The following is a 21,452-nucleotide window of genomic DNA, read 5'->3' on the forward strand; positions in this document are numbered from 1 at the left end:
TTTCAATAAACATAGATAATCAGGGTGACGCTCGAGGCAGATGTCAGTCCAGTGAATTTCCTTTACGTTGTCTGCATTGAGATTTTTGTATGATCTGTGAAAAATAATCTTTTGTGCAGTTTTCAGTGGTTTCGTTTTCTTGGTCAAACCTACAATATTATGGTCACTATAACCAACTGGAACAGAAACAATATTAGAGCAATGCTCAGGAACATTTGTGTATATATGATCAATATATGATGATGACCTATGACCTCCTGCATTGACCGTGACCCGGGTGGGAATGTTGACGATCTGAGACGGGCAACAAGCCGACGCTGATGAACTTTTTCCCTAAAGGACAAGAAGGAACTGATATTAAAGTCTCCTAATAAGATCTTGTCTTTGTTTTCCTCAGTTACTCTTTCCAGCATTTCACAGATTCGTTCTACTTACAACATATTACTACTCGGGGGTCTGTAGCAGCAACCTGCTGATACAGGCCTGCCATAGAGCGGGTGTAACTGAACCCACACAGTTTCCAGGTCGTCAAACATTAAGTCCATTCGTAGTTTGCTTTGCTCTCATTAATGTATAGGCCTGTTTCGGTCTTTCCTATACAACTTATAATGAGTCTCGGAAATAGCCAGCACAGTTATTTGACTGTTTGTTGACAACAGTGACTGAATTTCCTGAATCTTATATTTAACGCTACAAATATTAACATGAACTACTGAAAAATCTTTGCCGGAGAATCTGGGAATAAGTATAAGGTCGGACATTTACAGACCGATCAATGTCAACAGCTACAAATGGCAACATTGCTGAAGTCTAAATGTTGTGGCCTTTGTAAAAAAAAATAAAAATAAAATGTATAGAATGTATCTGGGCGATTTAAAAATACACTGTACTCTTCCTGAACAGCATGAAAAAGCAGATGCAGCAGGCACGTGCACGTGACATGATTTCAGCAACTGAGATAAAATCCTGGTGGATTTTGTAGTTTTGAATAAAATCTATTTTTCAAACACAATATCATTTAAAAAACTGCTTTATTTCAATCCCAATATTGTAAATGTCATTAAGCAGAAAAGCATCAAACATGAAGAAGGTCCTAAGGCTACAACTCAATTTAGCCTAATTTATAACAACAGGCTGATCAAATGAAACCAAAAGCATCAAGCATAGACTGGAAGACAGGAGCTATTAATAGCTACATTTTAGAAAAGCAACACAAAGACTTGATACAAGGCAAATAAGCCTTAGAAAGTAGGTTTCTGCTCCTTTGACATCAAACTTGCCATGTCACACATTAGTATTTGTGCCCTTTCCCAGAATTCCTTGATCGTTATGAAGCTATGTCTGGAAATGAAATGAAGACATGCCGTAGGCAACAGCGGTTCACCACCGAATCGCTGTAAAATGATAGTGAGGTAACGATGAAAGAGCCCTATTGTGTAACAGCTCATCACAGGACTGACCGTCACCTTGCAGCTAAATTCTTAACCATGAGTGTTTTTGTCAGTGATGTTCTGATTTTTCAACTCACTGTAGATAAACAGGACGGCATTTTCAGACAGACCACAACCACTTGCTGTCACATTTTGTGCTTAAAAATGACATTAAACTATAAAACATTTCATTAGTTTCTTTGAAGACTAAGACGTGTTGACTTTTTTCTAGAAGAGCTTAACTATAGTGCATTTTAAAGATTGTAGTTATAATGTTCTCCAAGGAAATGAAAGTAATTCTGAAGGGTTGATTACCACCTTTCAATGACCTTTTACATCATACCATCTTCAGGTCAAACACCTTCAGGTTTTGTTTGGTTTCATAACTTCTTCATAAATTCTTTAAAGGATTCTACATCCAGCACAACGTTGAGTGTTAAAGAACCAATAATGACAAAACTATGCCAACTATGAAGGTCTGCACTCCACTGCCTCAGCAACACAATTTCATAAGTATGAAAACATAGATACAGATATTTTACTCAGCTTTCGTAAATTACAAGCCTGCAAACTCTTCAACACTTTAGAACATGTTACATGGAAATCTGCACTTCACTTGTTTACAACAGTATTTCACAAAGACTGTTGTTTTGGTTTCTTGTAAACCGGAGATGATTTTTCACTGGCATTCTCTGAACGTGAAGAAAACTCATTGAAAGGCGATGGCTGCCTCCGGCCTTGTGATGCCTCAGACTGCGCCTGGTCTTTCTGCCACAGCGCCCGGGCGACCGGCATGATGCTAAAACACAGATATTCAAGTTCAGTTGAAATACTTGAGATTGAAAACTGTTAAGATTTCAAGTAAAATAATTCTATATAAATCCTATACGCAATAAACAGTGTAATAATTTAAGATACGAGATGCCATCTTACTTTTCATTTATATTCTTCTTGATGGTAGAGACAGCTCCTTCGAAAAAGAAAAAGGTGAAAACTCTCATGGTGTGCCAAGTCAAAAGAAGAAGCTCAGGCATCTGCTTGAACAGCAACTCCAGCCTGGTGGAAATAGAGAGGTCACAGTGATTGCATCTGCATAACAGATGTTACTGAAGCATAAAAAGTAAATAACAAACTACAAGTACAGTAATGTCAAAAAGAAAATACGCTGTCCTTTAATTGTTTTACATATTAGGAAATATCGTCTGGTCCTCACCAGAATTTAAAATGAGATAAATACAGCTTCAGATGAACAATAAAACACGACACATTACAATGTGTAATTATTGGTTTAGCAAAAAACGAAGAAAACTAAGCACACCTTTAACAGCGAGAGCTTTTTGTGTATGACTAATCAGTCTTTCACATCACTGTGTTGGGATTTAGGCCCATTTTCTTTACAAGATTTCTTCAATTCAATTAAAGTTGATCTATATATATGTGCCAAAAAACACCAATAATTGTCTCAAGGCGCTCTACACTGGAGACAGTGGGAAGGAAAGTTCTGGCAGAACCAGTTTGTATGGGGTGTTTGTGTCGAATCTGTTTGGTTTTCTCTAAATATGGCGCAGGGCATTAAATCCAACATCCCCACGTTGATCTTGGCTCTCCACAGTACATTGTTCCAGATGCAGCTTTGTAAACTTAAGGCATGCTTCTTTTTAGAGAGAAGAGGCCTTCTCAACTATTAGAAAAAAACTCCTCCTTGTTCAATCTTCTCTAACTGTGCTGTCATGAACTTTAATTTTTAACATGCTAACTTCAGTCTGTACAGTCTGAGGTGTAGCTCCTGGTTATCGTGCTGTATTGGGATGATTAGGATGTGTTGCAGAGATGCTGCCTCTGTTTAAGGCAATAGTCTGACAATCTGGGACTTCTTTATTTTCTTGCAGAACGTTGAGCTGAGATCAGTCATTCTAAAAACAAAAATTAAGAAGCTAAGTAAAAAGCTGCAGGTTGCAGCTAATGTAGTGTTGCATAAACAATGGAAAGCACTGCTATCATGATTCTAAAAGGTATAAGAGACATTACCACATTACGTCTCTGCACAAAAGTAGGAATTACAGAACTCCGTCACCATCTATTAGCAGCCGTTTCCTGGAATTATCCAGCAACCTCATGATGATCACATCATCTCAGAAATCTTATGGTCATTAGTGAAACGATCGAGCTTTTTTCTTTCTTCTTTGTTTATCAAACAAAAACAAAGAGAGTTTCAGAGCTTCGGAGCACACAAAGTTTCTGCCGGCCTGTCTGTGTTCAGTGTGTTCATTACCTGTCCCTGTTCTGCAGCACAGCGTAATAAGACAGCATGAGGGGCAGGAGCAGGTAGGATAGGATTCTTGCAGGGAGTCCAAACATGTTCAGATAAGTCATCACGTTGCTCAGCAACACTGAAACGCAGACATGAACAAAGATAGTTTTGCAAAGGCAAAGTGGAACAATATGAATGTTCTGGTTCAGTTTCTACTGAATCATTCATCGTTTTGTTGACATCACATTGACAAACTGACCAGCGTCAGATTTCATTTACATTGCTATGAAATTGCTATTTCCCTATTAGTAATATTTGTGCCTGTGAGTGTGTTCAAAACATGCCATTTTTCACAGTATCAAAATGGAGAGGAGGATATTGTGCAGCTTCCTGTGTGGTCGAGTCGCTCATCTGAATGGTTCCGTTGTCTATAAAAGATGTCAGCTCGGTCGTCCCGTTTTCCAGCTTCTTCTTCTCCTCTTCATCTTTCATGGTTTCCAGATGAAGCCATGTGATATTCTGATTAACGCTAAGTGGCCCTTGGGACAGTTTTGAACATGAGAGAAAGGAATTAAAGAGAAAGTTAGGTAGATTAAGTTTAGCCAAGAAAAACTGTTTGTTTGTTTGTTTGTTTGTTTGTTTGTTTGTTTGTTTGTTTGTTTGTTTGTTTGTTTGTTTGTTTGTTTGTTTGTTTGTAACTAGCACCTGACTCACCATTACTCTGAAGGAAATGAACAGCATCTTTGTAGCCACTGTGAAAGGCTTCCTCAATATTCTGGAGAGGAAAAAATGACATAAACATAATTAAATGTGACACAATGAAATAAAAGATCAAAAATAATGTAATGTTTTGTAGCATAATGTTTAATTTCCTTTGCTATATTTCTAAAAATGTTAAACACAAACTGCTACTATTACACAATAATAGATTGAGGATAGAGATGGGGATACAGGCAGTATAGGATATGGCCACATATAGTTTGGGTCTGACCTCCAAAGTTGGGTAAATGGCATTGATGAACCTGAAGCTGTTGTCCAAATTGCCCTTTAAAGTGACACCACGCGTTACAATGTCCAGCCAACATGGTGCGTCGCCAGGGCAGATGTCACTCTCTCCAGAAAATGGGCACACGGTCAGTGTGCGACTGGAGGATCCAGGCGCTATAGGCTGAATGCCGCTTAAGCCACCATCCAAATAGAACTGCAGCAGAGATTAACATTTGGGATTTTTATTTTGAAAACAAGGCTCACAAGGTGCGTGGAGGGACGTTTTGAGGCCACCAAATACTCACTACTCCTTTGAACGATGGAGGTACAAAACCACAGTAACCAGGCAAAAAACAGCTACAAAGCAGTGCCTGAACACAGCACACAGCAGTTTTTAGTCAACATAGTTATTAAGGTTTGTTTTTTACTTTTCTTATTTCTGAGCTCCAAAACAGCAGAGCAAGCGTACCTGTACTACATCTTCTTTGGAGTCAAAATCAGACATGAGAATTTGCTCGCCATCCGTCAGACGGGTCATGGTAACAGCAAGGCGACCGTTGGCCAGTTGGTGCGCATTAGGCGGAAGATGGTTGTTTAAAATACATTCCAGCCAGTGAAAAAGCTTGATTGAGGGGTTCAGTGGTCCAAGGGTAAAAGACCTCACTTCCTTGGCAAAATTAATCATCTCATCCCGAATGGTAACTGTAAATTAGAGGATTGGGGGAATAAATGTGTAATGAATACATCCAACAGAAGTCATTGCAGAACATAAGAAAGAGTCACTTACTTAGATTCATTTCACAAACCACAGCAGCTGCTACCAGAGAACCAGCAGATGAGCCAAGGATGCTAGGTGCGGAGTGAAGTATCCAGGGTGCATAATGTAGGAAGCACTGGGCGACGCCTAACTGGTAGGTGGCCAGGAACCCTGATCCAGAAAAGGAGATGGACTGAGGACCTTCACTGTACTGATAACTGGAAACTCCAGGGGTCATTTTCAATGATCTGTTTAAATATTGTAAATGGAGAAAAACTTTTTTTTAAATGGAGAACAAGCTAAGGCGAACTTAGATGAACTATCCACTCAGATCTTGGGAGAGGGTTTCACAGTCAGTGTTTTTAAATCCATTGCAATTAGACATAGCATGTTGGTCACGCTCATGTGAACAGGGGTAAAACAAGGATTTCTAATGTTGGGAGGCTGTGTAGCTCCATGGTTGCAATGCATAAACCAAAATACTTTCACATATATACTATTTGAATAAAAACACTTTAAACAAGATGAGAGAAGGTGGAAAGTTTTACTGAGTGCACATAAACTGATCAACTCCCAGCTGTTGCCAATAAAACGCTTCTGCGATACATTCTTCTGTTCATCAGTATCATATATAAGAGTGATAGTCAATATTTAATTTATAATTACTTGACTGATATTTCAGAGTATAGAAGGTTCTGCACTGGAGGCTAATGGGACTGTTAATGTCTAAGATTAAAACACTCGTTTTGTCGAGTTGTGACCTTTACTTCAGTCGTGTTGTTAATGTGGTGAGGTTTCTAAAGTTGGAAACAGTGATTTAGCGTCACCCAGGCTCCTGTAGCAATTACTGACTTCCGCCTGATCTTTACGTCATGCAGTGTTGCCTGTTGGACACAGGAGTCACATGAGATGTCTGACTCCTGACAGATAATGTTACTATTGTCTGCAAGTAGGTGACTCTTGACTTTCTTAAAATTAAATTAACCTCTTAAGCCCCAAGCCTAACTGATCTCCTGCCTTTTGCCCCCGTATCAGGGGGCGTTGGGGCTTAAGAGGTTAATTTGGTGTACGTGTGTTGTGTACCTCATTAAGCATTACACACCAACAATAAACTAGCTTTTCTAACTTTCCTAACTTTACTTTACTTGGTACTTTACATGCATTTTTTAAGCAAAGCTGACTTATTTTTGCAGTGTTGGATATTAGAGGAGACATTGATGTAATGTAAGCTGCTCTGGTATTTTGCTCAAACCATGCCAGCTACCTAGACAGTTTCAAATGAACTTAATCTTAATGTAACAGATGCGGCTTTTATACTATTTGGATCAAATCGACATGTTGAATAAGTAAATTATCGAACTGATTTGCATTCAGGTGGGAGACATAAAAAGCTGAAATGTCAGTTTACAGTCTACGTCTGTGCTGCCATCTGTCTGATCTGTTTAATTAACATCAAACTGACAAAGTGGAGATGGATATGTAAGCCTGTGAAACACAAGCCTCTATTTTACGAATTCTACAGCTCCAGCTGAACAGAGTTATTGTACCTAATAGGTCAAAATGTTTTTAGGCCCATACTGTAAAAACTGCATTGTCAAAGATGGGTGTAGTAAAAGACGAGCATCCGCAGATGACGAGTAAATCAGCCATGGCTCAGCCAGTCTTGTTTAAGGCCTGTCTTATAACATGTGGTGACTTTTTGTCTTTTCCTTAAGACTAAAAATATTCAAAAGCTGGACCACTGTAGGAAATACGAGTATTTGAATCATTGAATTGTAAATCCTATTAAATTTACAACAGCACCCCCTGCTGGCAAAATTCAGACCATTCAACTGTCATGAGTGAATATTGCAATTGTTTAACAACGATCTATTTTTGTCCTGACGTTTGGCTTGTCATAAGAAGTTAGCGTTATCATTTTCATCTCAGAAAAACATTTATATGAAATGTTTTATCAACATATATAATTGGGATAGCTCAGTAGGTAGAGTGGTTGCCCCATGATCAGAAGGTTGGGGGTTCAAATCCACTGAACGGCTACCCTGAGGTGCCCCTGAGTGAGGTGCCGGTGGCTGCCCACTGCTTCACTGAGTGAGTGGGTTAAATGCAGAGAGAAATTTCCCCTCAGGGACAATAAAGTATACATTAAAATATTTATTTTTTCAATGCAAACTTTACACACACACACACACAATGAAACACCAAATACTTAACCTACGGGTAGAAAAAGCTGCTTTCCACCACTGAAAAAAAATAACAATTTGTAAAAATCCCATTCTGAGCTACGCTGAAGATTTCAAGGTATTACTACGTAAGCTGAAACTTTCAGATACCGTACCAAAAATGGGAGATAATAACCTGACATTTTGACTTATTGATGGCAATTTTTTTCTAGTGGTGGAAACAATCTTGCATATTAACCAGCATTCAAAACAAAAACAGTTATTTATCCTCTCGTATGTTATTAAACTCTTATTGGACTGTAGTCATTTCCAACCCATAGCTGCAAGACCTGTAAAGTTAATGAAAATAACTGATCTGTGATTATATTGAACAAAGCAGATCATTTTAAGTCTTGAATATTATTTTGCTGGCTGGATGATTCTGTGATTAATTTCACAGTTTCCCTCACTCTTAATATTAGTGTTTACCCAGATCACAGTTATACACACATTGATTCAGAGAAAAAATAAAAAAATCTCACAGTAAACAACACAACTGTGTTTTTTCAGACTGTACATGCATTTTTTCCTCCCCTAAAAGCTCAAACCACGAGATAAATATATTACAACCTCCTATTGTATTCGGTAAGAGCCGTGTTGCTACACATGATCCACGGTTTTATTCTATCTCACTGGTGCACCAGTCGGAGGAGGCTGTGGAGATGTCCGATCGGGGGAAACCTCAAAATGGTCTTCAGAGAACTCTTGTGTAGGACTGGAGTCCGGGAAGTCGCCATCGTGAGGTGGAGTGTGCTCCAGGGCGCCGGAAGCCTCGACCTGCTGTTTCTTGATATCTTGAGGGAGTTTCAGAAACCTGAATGGAGGCGACGAACAGGCAGGAAGGATGAGTTTGAATGTTATTTAAGAGGAAAATAGAAAGCGCATGACAAAGAAAGGAGCAGAGACGAGACCTGAAAAGGAGTTTTTGTCCTCTTTCTTTTTTGATAATGTTCAGTTTGTAGTAATGCCGTAAAGCCCGAGACATTTTCTCATAGGTCATATTTTCTCGGTTCTGTAAAAAGAGATCATGCATCATTAGTCATGCACTACATTATTCACTATTCCCCAATGTTCCCTGCTTTTTTCTGTTTTGTTTTATTCTCCACCTGTGTAGCCGTTTTTCCTGATGGATGAAGCACAGAGAACTGGGAACTCACCTTGTGGTTTCCCCAGAGCCGTGCCAATCCATTGGGGTCCACCACCCTGAAAACCAAGCTGTCCGGATCTTCCCATCGAATGTATTCTTGGTAACGGTCATCACAAAGCAACTGATACACATAGTCCCACAGCAGCCTGCACTCTGGCCATGATTAGAAGAGTAATAACACACGTGTTGGCAAAGCTTACACTACTGTCATTAAATATACGTATTTAAAGTTCAATTCAGTACTATTTAGTATATTTCTCACTCTCAGTGCCATGTTCCAATAAACACGTATAAAAATGGCGTGGTCACAAGTGTACATGCACTAATCATGTGGATGAATGCCATGGTCATTTACATCTTTTAATGATTTATTCGACCTGTTCTTGTACAGCAGACATCTTTAACGACTTTAGAAAACAAGAACTAGGTACACAAGTTTATATTTATTTTAGGTTCTCTCTAATCCACACAGGGTCAACAGTATATATACACAGGCTCACTAACATATAGTTGAATGTCCCACAGCAAGATGCATTTAGTAGCCATCAACAAGCCACTTACCATTCATCTTGGCAGAAATGGTCAAATTCATGTAAATTGGTTGGTTTCCTGGTTTTAAGAGTAGTCGCACTGTTCGAATAACTTGTACTTGCACACACTTGCTGATAATATTGGAATCTGGAGTTGTTTAGAAATTTCAAGAGACCTTCTGAAGTTCTGAAATTCTATCTGTGTTCTTTCTTTTTTATTATTTTGGTAAAGAGAAACGACCAATTGTAGTTAAACAACACGGCAGGACTTTCATCACCACTTATTAAGAGATTTAAATGAATGTATGTATACTTTTCTCCCTGTGTGGATCAGAGAAAGTCATTAAAGATGTATGTTGTACAATCATTCCACCCGGACAAAGAACAGTTCAAAGAAAATCATTAAAAGCCTCAAATTCCCACGACATTCGCGCCCATGACGAGGAAACTTCTCACCACAAGTGTACCTGTAAGCCTGACATTAACATATCATTTTGAGCCGTCATTTAGACATAACAAAAGAATAAAATAGCCAACTATTGAATATTTAAAGCGCAGGTCCACTTTTGGGTTATTGCTTCAGGATGTTGTGTCTGTTTTGCTCTTTATCTCACAAACAAATCCAACGTGTTGGACTTAAAATAGTTTCTAGGAAACTGAGTGTGTTCATGTTATTGGTGCATTTGCTGATTGTATATAAAATGCTGTTTATGATATATGAGATTTTTTTTCTTCACTTTTTAAAGAGACACGGTTTTAACAATTCTGTGTGTTTTCTGTGATTAAATACATGAGTAAAGAGCACAATAGACAACAAATTATTGTAACAATACCTGGGATGCGACCGTTTGCCTTGTGCAGCGAACTCCTTGGCTTATCTCGACTGGAGAGGTTCAGAGGCTCTGGGGTGATGTTCTTCGTTTGGGGATTACACTCATCCTGATTGTGGTGCAATGTTGAGGTACCCGCTGATCCGTCTGAGAGACACAGACACAGAAGGCAACAAAGAAATGAAGCCTCTGAAACAGTAGGAATTGCAGGACAATTTACTTCTGCTATGGCCATTTGTCATACTCACTCTTTTGTGTGAGTGGCGCAGACAAAGTGTAACAGATGGGGCGATCTGTAAGGGCTGACACTGATTTTGGCTGGCTGCTTACAGTGGCCCCGACAGCAGCCACAGCGGTGGTGAAAGCGGGTAAAACTGTGAGTCAGAAATATGAGGAAATGTGAAACGCTAAAGTGAAAGTAAAAGTGACTTTACAGCCACATGAACATTTTATAATATCAGGCTTAGCACAAGCTAATGTTTAACACAAAGACTGTTTTACTTCTAGCAGACAGAGCACAGAACAAAGTCATTGTTCTGAACTTGAGAGTTAAAGGATCCTTTTTCCAGGAAACTGCAGACCATTGGCCAACACATTCTTTTTCTGGGAAAGATTATACAGTTGTTTTGCTTGACAAACGTTTGTGGGTGTGTGTCTTTGTGTAGTGTACGCATACACCATTTATGGTTCTGGTACTTCAGCATTTCCATTTCTTCATCATTATAAATTATGTGATAACTGCTTAACGCATCTGGCATATGGAGATGTAATTAGGTGAGCAAATAAAATCAGTTTTTGCAGAGAAGTCAATCAAAGTACCCGATCACAAAATAATGAGGGTTTATTTCATCTTTGCCAGCGAATCACTATTCCTCACATGTGAAGAAAAAGCACAGAGCAAAGGAAAACATTTCAGTTAGGGGTGAGCAAACATTGATTAGCGTCAGTCTTTAAATTTGGGGGATAAGAAGTCAATGGATGTCCTCACATGTAGCGTAAAACAAAAGTGGGAAAGAGAAAGGATTCCCACATGATATGTTTGCACATGTGGTAGATCAGGAAGTATTCACACCCACGATCCAACCAGAATAAACAAGTTCTTATGTGGATACAAATGTTCCTGAAGACTAGAGATCCTCCTGAAACTTTACAAGAGGCAGAGCCTCTGATGAGAACCGAACCAAAGGTGCTTTTATCTATTATTCTGTACACAGACCAACAGGTAATGTTCAGTGTGTCCAATCATGGCCACATTCAAATCTAAACAAAAACATTTCTCTCTCCCTGTGTGTCTTTGTTGAATTACTGCACACAACACACTGCTACGTTTCTTGTAATTTCTTTCAATTCTACTCTATTTTTTCTTTTTTTACGTTCTATTGCTGATCTAATGCATTTTCCTTTTTTGCCCCATGTAAAGCACTCTGAGTCTACAACTTGTGTACAAATACATCTGTCTGCCTTTACACTGAACTGTAGTATAGCAGTATATATATTTATAAATGTACTCCTTAATTTTACTCACCCGGGGTGCCGCTGACTTTGGGAGACTGTGGCTCTTGGACTGTGTGAGCGATTACCTGGCAGCCGACTGGACCCTGAAGGTGTCCAGCTGCCACGGGAGGAGTTGTGTTAGGTGGGTCACATACCACACTCCTCCTCTGCTGCTTCACACACTGAAGGATCTCATACAGAACATCACCTGCAGAAAAATGAGGGATTTCATATGAAAATGCAGCCACGGAAACAGGTGACTTCTATCTACTAACTCATGTCCACCTGAGCTGGGGCAGCGGCGTCTGAAGTCCTCCTTAGTGAGGAGACACAAGGCTCTGCCGTTCATCTCAAATCGGCCCTTCTCCGGCCGGCGCAGCGAGTACTCCTTTTGAGCCCAGTGGAGCCACAGGGAAACATCATCTTTATCCCACAGGGACGGGTTAATTCCTGGAAACAATAAATGCATAATTTCAAACCTAATGTGCTTGCAGAAGGTGCTGCATATCTGTGTATCTGCAGTCATATCTGCAATTAATATTAACAGATAAGTAGAACAGAGAGGATAATTTAACTCACTCAGCCTTCCAGGCAGATGCCACAAGTCTTCTTGAGTGGGAGGACTAACCAAAGGATCTTGGGTAGGTGGGGAGTGATGCACAGTGGGATAAATGTTGACTTGCTTTTCACGTACAATCGATGGAGGACTGTTTTCTTGCTACAAAACATCAATACAAATGGCTGTAGTCACAGTACTCAGCAGTTTTGGAGCAGCAATGCTGAGCAACAGAGAGCATAAACAACAGCTGCTGGTCACCGTCCAACGACTAAGGCACGAAAGCTCAAACAAAAACTGAGTCGGATTCCAGGTTTGTGGTTTTAGACCACACAGCTTTAAAAGATTTGCCCCCGAAAGACTAACTTACCTTGATCAAAGGTGACGGGGAAACGCTCTCCATGGAGATGTCCTTTAATCTGCTCGACTGCACAGAAAATAGAGGGATTTCCTCATGAGCAGAATGAAAACAAACTTCGGGTCACGTCTCAAACAAAACTCACTTTTAAACGAATACACTCGAAGATTTTTTTAAACGCCACTATTTTCACAATCAACCCTTCCGGGAAATGAAAACGAAAGAAATATAATCCCTGCAGGGGGGTGTGTGCAAAATAGGATGATTGGAGGAAGCAACGACAGAGGACATTTCCAAAACCTTTGACTGCACTTGTTTAGACACGCAGACGTATATTTACAGAAGCGCTGCAGCAGACGCTCTCGTTCATAAATGAAATGCGGGTGGAGGGAGGGTGACACCTATTTTTGCTTTATTTTTTGAATAGTTTTTATTTCTCTTTCTTTCTTTTTCGCTATTACGCAATACAGACATGAGCGATAACCCGTGTGGCCAGAAAATACAAGAAAACTACAGGAAGTGGTCGATGATGAGAAGAGCCAGAGAGATACTTAAGAGGTGTAGGACACCCCGGAACGGAGCAGCGCGTGCGCCGATGAAGCGCAAGCTCCTCCCACTACCAGGAAGACTAAACTGCGGCGTGGCTGAGAGCCGACGAGCGCTGACTGTAAACGAAAGTAGGTAAGCGCTTTATCCGGGCAACTGGCACCGAGAGTCAGAGGGGCAGCCATGTTGTCCTGTACGCTGCGTGAGGGCACCGTGTCAGCTGTTTGGATTCTCCTGAACGGAGAAAAATGATGGCCCGATACTCTGAGTCTGTAAATCTACAAGTTTCAATCAAGTGCTCAACTTTAATTGGTTATTCAGTAATAACAATGTTAATAAACTTCTACTTGGCTTTAAAACAAATCAGCGGATTAAACATTAACTGCGCAACAAATAATGATAAGCAAAGTCCAGCCACACTGCGAGGAATTAGAGCGAACCATTTATAACATTTTATACACCGTGTCCTCACATTGAACACCGCTGAACCTGAAAGCAGAAAGTTTTAGCCAAATATTTCATGTTTTTTTCAGGCATGTGGGCTGAACAACTGGGGAAACAGCTGGGCCGTCCCACGCGATCACTTGCAGGGTGGTTGGTGAGCAAGTGGCTCACAGCTTACAATCAGGTCCTGGAGGAGAGTGCTGTGCAGCTGTGTGCCATCCAACCTGGGGACACTGTGCTGGAGCTGGGTCATGGCCCCGGTCTGGGTCTGCAGTCTGCAGCCAAACTGCTCACGGGCCCCACAGGCCACCTTATAGGGGTGGATTACTCAGAGTACATGCATCAGGTGAGGTAGAAAGAGTGGAATAAACAAGTCAAATTCAAGTTTATTTAATACATGTGGGTTGTTACTGTTACAAAGAGTGTCTTTGAAAAAGAGTTTTGTAAAAGCACACAGCTTTGTTGTGGCCTCTTCAGCCTTGCTAAAGCAGACACATTGCAAGCCTTTAAAAAGAAAATTATTTTAGAGAAAATACGCACACTGGCCACTTGTTTCATTACTTCACTGGCACCGGCTTCAGAGCTGCCTGAGTTATCTGTGTCATAGATTCAACAAGGTGCTGAAAACATTTCTTTGATTTTGGTCCATATTGACATGAGGGAAAAATCACATTGTTGCTGCAGATTTGGCTGCTGGACACCCATGAAGTGATACCACCATATCTCAGAGGTATCCTCTTAAATTGAGATGATGTGGAGGCCATTTAAAGTCAGAATGAAACACTCGATGTTTAAAATCTAATTTAAAATCTCTCCAAAACTAACATAGATGTAACACTGTCTGTGTAGCTGGATTTAAGAAATAAGAGCTTAAAGTTTTTAAAACACGTTTAGCGCCATCTTGTGTCAGTGGAGAATGTGACATCACTAATGTGCTGATGTCTCCACTGATGCTGTGAGTTTATGCCAGCTAATTATTAACAGAACCAATAACTCATAATGAGACTAAAATCAGTTTAAGGGGTCACCTTTGTGCTGCCCGTGGCTGCAACAATGAGTTTTACGTTAAAACCAAGGATTCTGAACCTAAATGCCACAGCAGAAACCATGAACCATCAGACCATGCAGAGTTTTCCAATCTTCTATCAAGCCCATGCAAATTAGCGTCTACTAGTGAACAATGTCCTGTTCTGAACTGATCGCACCTGGTGTGGTCTGGCCCAGCTTCTTTAAGGTTTGATGTGTTGTGCGTTCTTCTGCATACCTTGGTTGTATATTAAATAAATAAATAAAAATCAAGCACTGCTGAGCAGGCAGCTAAGACCTAAGAAAGGCATAGCTGCTAATCAGGGACAATATTGTAATTCTTCTGTGTCTGACAGATGGCAAAGAAACAAATGATGGAACTTATAGCGAGTAAAAAAGTGACGCTCCACCACTGTGACGTAGCAGCAATGCCTCTCAGAGACAGCACTGTGGACAGAGTCTTTCACTGTAACTGCTACTACTTCTGGCTTGATCTTAGAAAAGGAGCCGCAGAAATACACCGGGTGATGAAGCCAGGTAATGCCATGACAGTCAGGCAAACTTGATTTACAGATTTAGTTCCAAAAGTTGTCTTTAAATAATGATTCTCAAATTGAATTTCCCCATCTTTTTAACCCACCCAGGAGCCCTGATGGTCACAACTCTGAGGCTTTCTCGTGTGGCTACGATAGCAGCGAAGGGGGTGATGCCAGGGGAAAACTGGCGCCCAGAGGCCTACATGGCAGCTCTGAGAGACTCCGGCTTCACTGATGTCAGAATGGAGGACAAGCAGGACAGAAACATTACTTTTCAGGCTATCTTTGCCACTGCCTTCAAATAAGATACTTATGCAATTATGAAGTTTAGTGTGATTACATCAGTCATTAATGGTCTTCCTTTTGAAGATGGATAAACTTGAACTTATCATAATGATAAACATATACAGATGAGAAGTTTTTATATCATTTTCTGTCATTCCCTACATGCAATGTTCTTACATCAGTACCAGTATACAGTATGGTGATTTTAAAGCTTCAAAACAGCATTACTGTGAAAAGTGGAAATAAAACATAATGAAGAACTCTATGGAGGAAACCCAACTGTATGAATGTGTAATCATGCAATAAATGGAAAACAGGAATGAAAGAATTAGAAAGAATAAAACACACAAGATGATACCAAAGTCTTATAGTGCTTCTGCTGTCAAAATAAAACAAAACTCATGGTGTCAGCTCCACCAAGAAAGTGATATATTTGGTAGCGTTGGGGTGTGTGTCATTTTGTCCTTAAACTCAAAAGCTCAAAAGCTTTTGAATGAATTCTGATCAAACTTTGCAAACTTTGCAAAGTGGGGTCGTGTTAACAATCCATTAATAATTACTTTACATCCATCAACTTAATGATTGATGGATGTAAAGTCCACAAAAAGCATCTTAAAAGATTTTAAAATGTCATATCATAACTGACCTCTGTCCTGCAGGGTCAACAGATGGATCTGAAGGTCCAAGTGATAATGTGATATCAAGTTACTTATTACAGTTATGTTTCGTACTGTCATATAGACATACAGGCATTTAATTATACATGGGGATTATACATATCGCGTTACTTTGGACCTCTGTCTTCTTCTTTGAGGTTAAATAAGGTCAAACTTTAATAAAAAATAAAGTCTACTGCATTTTTTGTACCTGCAACATTTAGGAAATGATACTGTTATATGGGGTCAGTATCACATTATAGTTTGCTTCCAAATATAATTTCATATTTGACCTCTGATCTCGCTTTTACATTTCACCTGTGTCTTCTTTTCATTCAACTTTACCCAAAATGCCTATATCTTTAAAGAAAGTGTTGTCAAGAAAAAGATGATGAACTGCTTTGTTAGTTAGATATACAGTAGTGTAAATTGTAGTGCAATATTAGATCACATGCTCAAGTCTTTTAAACCCTTTTTTTTTTGCAAGTCAGTACCTATTATCCATTACCTACTCCTAGACAATATTTGTATAACCAAAGTATACATTTGTCATGCCACCCTTATTTGAAACCTCTTAAATTACATTTAAAAAGAACAAAGAAAACTAAATTCATATATTGAAAATACACAAATATTACCTTATAAGTAAATACTGACTAGAGACCAGAGAGTCACCAGGAGATGCTTCTTGTTCCTTTTTGTAAGGCTATAAATGAAAAGTGATTTTAGTATTCTCTAAGAATCATATTTCACACATACACATGAATGGTTAGTTGCCCAGTGTTTCGAGCGGCAAGCAGAGAGGCTACTGGATTGCAGGATGATCACTGTAACACTGTTAAATTAAAAATAAAAATGATGCTGTGTTATTTGTGCGCAGAAGTAGCCTCCTGGTAGCTCACACTCGGGACCACACGGTGGCGGTAATTCATCTGAATAAATCCAACAGAAGAAGAAGAAGACGAGCGGCGCGCGGGCGGTGCTTACGTAAGGAGAGGGAAATCCAAAACAGAGTCGATGACGCTGCTTCGCCGAGAGCTGTGAAACTGACATTTCGATTAAGATAGACAGTGATTATCAAGTGCACAGCTGATAAAAAGTAAGTAAACGAGAGGTGCTCTCCACCTGACAAGTTGTTATTAGACTTTTTGCACTAAGAAGGTGTTTATTTCTCGGCCTTCACATTAGTAAGCAAAGGCGTTAGCTCAGCATCACAAGAAGGCAGCTAACATCACAAACAAACCACTGTCTCGTTGAGCAATTTGACAATAAATGTTCTACGTTTAGGATTAAATTATTACAAGCGTGTGTGGAGACTGACCCACGAACTTTAAGTGTAACGCTAATTAGCCAGCTGCCTGTTTTTCAGAATGCAGAGGGCTTCTCGTTTGAAACGTGAACTTCAAATGCTAAGCACCGAGCCCCCCCCTGGGATAACATGCTGGCAGACCGAAGATCAGATAGACGACCTCCGGGCACGTATGTACTACTGTGTCACTTAAACGACTAAAGCTATACTTGCCAGACACTTTCTTATGTGCGTTGCTAGTACCAGGTTGGACCTCTGTGTTGCCTTCGCAACTATCGTAATTTTTAACAGCGGCGGTGCCCAGTGTGGTCTCTGCTCCTGTGGCCCGTCTGCTTCTAAATTTGATGCGTTATGCGTTCATCGAGGCTCTTTTGGATTGTTTCCTTCCTATCAGTGGGGCATTTTGACCCAGATCTCCTGCTCACTGAACATTTTTCATTTTGGACATTTCTCTGTGCATTCTAGAGATGCTTATGTGGAAAATCTCAGTAGATCAGCAGGTCCTGAAAGAGTCTGACCACCATATCTGGCACTAACAAAATCACGTTACTAGCAAAGTCACTTAAATCGGCTTTCCTTCCGATTCTGATGCTCAGTTCGAACTTCAGCAGGTTGCAATGGTCATGTCTATATGCCATAATGCACTGAGTTGATGCCTCGTGATTAGCTGATTATCAGACAGTTGAACAGGTGTACCTAACAAATTGCCAAGATACATTTACCTATACTCTATACTCAGAATATTTCACCTGATTAAGATCACTCTGACATCCATTTTTGCAGTGGATCCTGTCATTAAAATATATCAAATACATGACCATATGTTTAACCCCTGTTATGTTCCAGAGATATTGGGTGGATCAGGAACTCCTTATGATGGTGGAGTCTTCTCCTTGGAGGTCAAGATTCCAGAGAGGTACTTCTTCTTTGAGCTTTAACGTCGATGGGTTTCTCTCTACTAGTTACATGTTCTCACTCCACTCTAGCAGGACTGACATGCTTTTTTTTTTTTTTCTCTTAGGTACCCGTTTGAGCCTCCCAAAATACGATTCTTGACTCCAATCTACCATCCAAACATTGACAATTCAGGACGGATCTGCCATGATGCGCTTAAACTGCCACCAAAGGTTATAACAGATTTCCAGTACATGATAAACTCTTTATTTCAACACCATTACATGGTGGACACAAGGATATATGTTGCATTTTATACATTTCAGATGTAGTGTTGTCTTTATATTTATTTGATTTTTTTTTGTTTCAGGGTGCCTGGAAGCCATCTCTAAACATCTCCACAGTCCTCACTTCCATACAGCTACTCATGGCAGAGCCAAATCCAGACGACCCCCTGATGGCTGATATAGTGAGTCACACATAGTGTGTTGTCCATCCTGTATATCAAACTATCTATCATACACAATCTGTCTGTGGTGGTTTATTTTATTTTTAGAAAACTGTGAGTTACCTATATTGTCATGTAACAGTAGCTCCTTTATTTAAAAAAAAAAAAAAAACCCAAAAAAACTGTTTTAAAGACATTGTCTTGACTAAAATACATAGTTTAGTTTTTAATTGATTCAAATTCATCCCTGGAAATAAAAGGTATCCTAAGTCAGCGGTCCCCAACCCCCGGGCCTCGGACCGGTACCGGTCCGTGAGTCGTTTGGTACCGGGCCGTGAGAGTAGAGGCTCAGGTGTGAAATGTATAGTTTTTATCGGTTTTCAGCGTTATTTTGTTATCGTTTTTATCGTTAACTCGGTTTTCCTGGGTCTTGTCACGTGTGTTATGAATAAATCTTCTTTTTTTTTGGTACCAATACTAGTTTTCTTTTGTTGTATTTATCCGCGACACCTTAAAGGCCGGTCCGTGAAAATATTGTCGGGCATAAACCGGTCCGTGGCGCAAAAATGGTTGGAGACCGCTGTGCTAAGTAATTAAAGGCAAGTCCGGGAGTGTGGTAAATGCCAAAATGACTTGTTTAGATGCAAGTCAAAAACCCCTTTAAGCTAAACCTGTTGGGTTAGAGAGCAGCTGTGTTCAGCTGTAGCACAGTGAATGATTCGATAATCCAACTTTATACTTTTATCTATTTTTCCCGTAATTTAGTCATCGGAATTCAAATACAACAAACACCTGTTTATGGAGAAGGCCAGGAAGTGGACACAAGAACATGCCGTCCAGAAGAATTCTGTAAGTTACTAAGGATATATATATAATTATTAATCATTTAATGTAATTACACTCTGACTGCTGCTCTATTCTTAGTCACATGATTCCTGTCACTTGCTCCACAACAATGTTAATGTATTAGTTGTGTGCACTGTTTTATTTGACCCACATGGTTGTGCTGTGCTCCTGCAATAGAACATTATATGCCGAGTAAATAGAACTTGTTTAGTTGCAGTCGCATTAAAGTGAAAATAACCTCTTTGTAATTGCACTGATTTTTTTTTGCATTCTGTGATTGGGGGTTGAGGGTGTTGCATACTCGACCTCTGGAAAAACCTCAATTGTAAGGTGACTGCACAGATTGCCTAGAGGAAAGCAACTTGTCCAAACAATTCAGATTGACTGTAATCACTCCCAGAAAGATTGGCAAGGTTTTGCAAATATTTGCTCTCTAATCTATAAACACAGTGAGATTGCTAGCATGTGACAGCTGATTTAAGTTAGTTAGTCAGTCAGAGCAACGGAGCTGGCAATTGTTACTGTATAAAAGCAAAGTTGTCAAGCACCTATGGCACTTTGCAGTTAGATTGCTGTCCTGCAGCAATCATGTCACTTTGTGGAGGAACTTCTGAATTTATGGAAACAGGTGGCAAGAGAATTTTGCTACTAATCTTACTACTTAATCATGACAAACATTTTGCGTGTTATTACCAGTTTGCCCTCATTCAGCTGCAAAATGGAAGGGGATCGGTTTCATCCCTTTTTTACGGCTTTGAGGATGGCAGCAAAACGTTGCTTCAGAGACTGCTTCTTCGAAGCGTTCAAATTGGAGGCAATGAGACTGCAAGGTCATTGCACATGGTTGCAACAATTTTGATCATGCTACAGTGTCCAGCCACTGTTTTCCCTACTGTAACTATAGTGTAATGGAGTGCATCATGTACATCTGCACTGCTCAGAAGAACTAAAGGAACACTGAAAACAAATCTGGCCAACCTCTGGTGGCATCCAAATATTACTCATGCTAGCAGCAGTGACACTGACCCCAGCCAAATGCAAAAGTGGTGGAAAAAAACTGAGACAACATGTCATGAGGGTGCGCTACATTTTCACCTATAGATTAGATTAGTTGAAACTTTATTAATCCCTCGGGTGGGTTCCTCCGGGAAATTCAGTTTCCAGTAGCAAAGCACCGAAAGAAGTTGCATGTTACAGATACATTAAGGGGAATGAGAGTAAGGATATAAGCATAAATATAAACATAAATAGTGCACCTGTATATAATTTCATTAACAACCCCCTCTGCAGTTTAACTGACTCGATGATTTTCTGGTTTAGGAGGAGTAGGGTGTTTTTGTTTTTTTGTTTTGTTTTTTTTAATGCATTTTTTCTCCCCAGGGTGTTGTGGATGGCAACAAAGAAAATACTCCTGATCAGAAAGCATCAACCCGAAAAAGAGAAGCGCACAGTGTGCAGCAGGAAGCAGAAGATCCAGCAAAGAGAACCTGTGTGTAGTTTCCACCTCACCTGATAAAACTGACACCTTGTTAGAACTGTGGTATTAATTTTATACACAGATGTAAGACTTCCTGTTTTTAAATGTATGTGGATGGCTGTATGTATAATGTGCGTGCTTGTGTTGTGATATTAAAGTTTCATTTTATTCATGTATTTCAGAGTGCCTGGACTTGTGTAGTTTGGAGGTGTCTCAGATCTGTAACATAAGCGCATACTTGAGTGTGTATAGTATGAAGATGATAATTTTATTCAAAAATATGCTTAACCAGTTGTATACAAAGTATGTACATCCTAAATAGTACATTTGTTTTTACAAGCTAAGGATTTATTTCTTATAATATAAAATTATATAATTGCTGTTTATAAAAAGGGGAGACAAACATCATAAGGCTGTAGTGAG

General features: G+C 39.7%; 4 protein-coding genes across 8 annotated transcripts; 2 read left to right on the top strand and 2 right to left on the bottom strand.

Moving 5' to 3' along the window:
* Positions 1-1,012: 1,012 nt before the first annotated feature.
* LOC120744002 (patatin-like phospholipase domain-containing protein 2) lies at positions 1,013-5,770 on the bottom strand. 2 transcript variants are annotated; one of them, XM_040048109.1, is made up of 9 exons: positions 5,456-5,770; positions 5,138-5,370; positions 4,974-5,039; positions 4,673-4,882; positions 4,396-4,456; positions 4,038-4,220; positions 3,703-3,823; positions 2,364-2,486; positions 1,013-2,229 (listed from the first exon to the last, which is right to left on the bottom strand). In XM_040048109.1, the coding sequence occupies exons 1-9, from the start codon at positions 5,661-5,663 to the stop codon at positions 2,064-2,066; spliced, it is 1,371 nt and encodes a 456-aa protein (XP_039904043.1). In that variant the 5' UTR covers positions 5,664-5,770; the 3' UTR covers positions 1,013-2,063. The 2 variants fall into 2 exon arrangements, with proteins under 2 accessions (XP_039904043.1, XP_039904042.1); XM_040048108.1 differs by having other exon boundaries at positions 3,703-3,820; positions 4,026-4,220.
* Positions 5,771-7,561: 1,791 nt separating this feature from the next.
* Positions 7,562-12,783, bottom strand: etv7 (ETS variant transcription factor 7). Of its 3 annotated transcripts, none has more exons than XM_040048114.1 (9): positions 12,575-12,780; positions 12,228-12,366; positions 11,934-12,098; positions 11,680-11,856; positions 10,403-10,504; positions 10,158-10,301; positions 8,805-8,947; positions 8,559-8,659; positions 7,562-8,461 (listed from the first exon to the last, which is right to left on the bottom strand). In XM_040048114.1, exons 1-9 carry the CDS (start codon positions 12,605-12,607, stop codon positions 8,272-8,274), a joined length of 1,194 nt encoding a protein of 397 aa, XP_039904048.1. In that variant the 5' UTR covers positions 12,608-12,780; the 3' UTR covers positions 7,562-8,271. The 3 variants fall into 3 exon arrangements, with proteins under 3 accessions (XP_039904048.1, XP_039904047.1, XP_039904049.1); XM_040048113.1 differs by having other exon boundaries at positions 10,403-10,528; positions 12,575-12,778; XM_040048115.1 differs by lacking the exon at positions 8,559-8,659 and having other exon boundaries at positions 10,403-10,528; positions 12,575-12,783.
* A 136-nt stretch (positions 12,784-12,919) lies between these two features.
* zgc:194242 (uncharacterized protein LOC100005854 homolog) lies at positions 12,920-15,827 on the top strand. 2 transcript variants are annotated; one of them, XM_040048128.1, is made up of 4 exons: positions 12,920-13,239; positions 13,642-13,898; positions 14,935-15,115; positions 15,223-15,827. In XM_040048128.1, exons 1-4 carry the CDS (start codon positions 13,035-13,037, stop codon positions 15,417-15,419), a joined length of 840 nt encoding a protein of 279 aa, XP_039904062.1. In that variant the 5' UTR covers positions 12,920-13,034; the 3' UTR covers positions 15,420-15,827. The 2 variants fall into 2 exon arrangements, with proteins under 2 accessions (XP_039904062.1, XP_039904063.1); XM_040048129.1 differs by having other exon boundaries at positions 12,987-13,243.
* Positions 15,828-17,025: 1,198 nt separating this feature from the next.
* On the top strand, positions 17,026-21,205 carry ube2t (ubiquitin-conjugating enzyme E2T (putative)). The gene is made up of 7 exons (XM_040048140.1): positions 17,026-17,154; positions 17,425-17,534; positions 18,211-18,280; positions 18,386-18,491; positions 18,629-18,727; positions 19,472-19,555; positions 20,933-21,205. Exons 2-7 carry the CDS (start codon positions 17,426-17,428, stop codon positions 21,047-21,049), a joined length of 585 nt encoding a protein of 194 aa, XP_039904074.1. The 5' UTR covers positions 17,026-17,154; position 17,425; the 3' UTR covers positions 21,050-21,205.
* The last annotated feature ends 247 nt before the right edge of the window (positions 21,206-21,452 follow it).

This window comes from Simochromis diagramma, unplaced genomic scaffold (genome assembly GCF_900408965.1).
Source record: "Simochromis diagramma unplaced genomic scaffold, fSimDia1.1 OVJJ01000387.1, whole genome shotgun sequence".
Classification (NCBI taxonomy): domain Eukaryota; kingdom Metazoa; phylum Chordata; class Actinopteri; order Cichliformes; family Cichlidae; genus Simochromis; species Simochromis diagramma.

Coding starts and splice junctions, on each gene's coding strand:
- LOC120744002 (XM_040048108.1), bottom strand. CDS start 5,663: ATGACCCCTGGAGTTTCCAGTTATCAGTACAGTGAAGGTCCTCAGTCC. Junction 5,040..5,137: donor CCAAAGAAGATGTAGTACAG/GTACGCTTGCTC, acceptor TGCTGTGTTCAG/GCACTGCTTTGTAGCTGTTT. Junction 4,883..4,973: donor CTCCATCGTTCAAAGGAGTA/GTGAGTATTTGG, acceptor TCTCTGCTGCAG/TTCTATTTGGATGGTGGCTT.
- etv7 (XM_040048113.1), bottom strand. CDS start 12,607: ATGGAGAGCGTTTCCCCGTCACCTTTGATCAAG. Junction 12,099..12,227: donor GCATCTGCCTGGAAGGCTGA/GTGAGTTAAATT, acceptor TATTGTTTCCAG/GAATTAACCCGTCCCTGTGG. Junction 10,302..10,402: donor TGCGCCACTCACACAAAAGA/GTGAGTATGACA, acceptor TGTGTCTCTCAG/ACGGATCAGCGGGTACCTCA.
- zgc:194242 (XM_040048128.1), top strand. CDS start 13,035: ATGAGCGATAACCCGTGTGGCCAGAAAATACAAGAAAACTACAGGAAG. Junction 13,240..13,641: donor AGCGCTGACTGTAAACGAAA/GTAGGTAAGCGC, acceptor TGTTTTTTTCAG/GCATGTGGGCTGAACAACTG. Junction 13,899..14,934: donor ACTCAGAGTACATGCATCAG/GTGAGGTAGAAA, acceptor TGTGTCTGACAG/ATGGCAAAGAAACAAATGAT.
- ube2t (XM_040048140.1), top strand. CDS start 17,426: ATGCAGAGGGCTTCTCGTTTGAAACGTGAACTTCAAATGCTAAGCACC. Junction 18,281..18,385: donor GAGGTCAAGATTCCAGAGAG/GTACTTCTTCTT, acceptor TTTTTCTCTTAG/GTACCCGTTTGAGCCTCCCA. Junction 18,492..18,628: donor CGCTTAAACTGCCACCAAAG/GTTATAACAGAT, acceptor TTTTTGTTTCAG/GGTGCCTGGAAGCCATCTCT.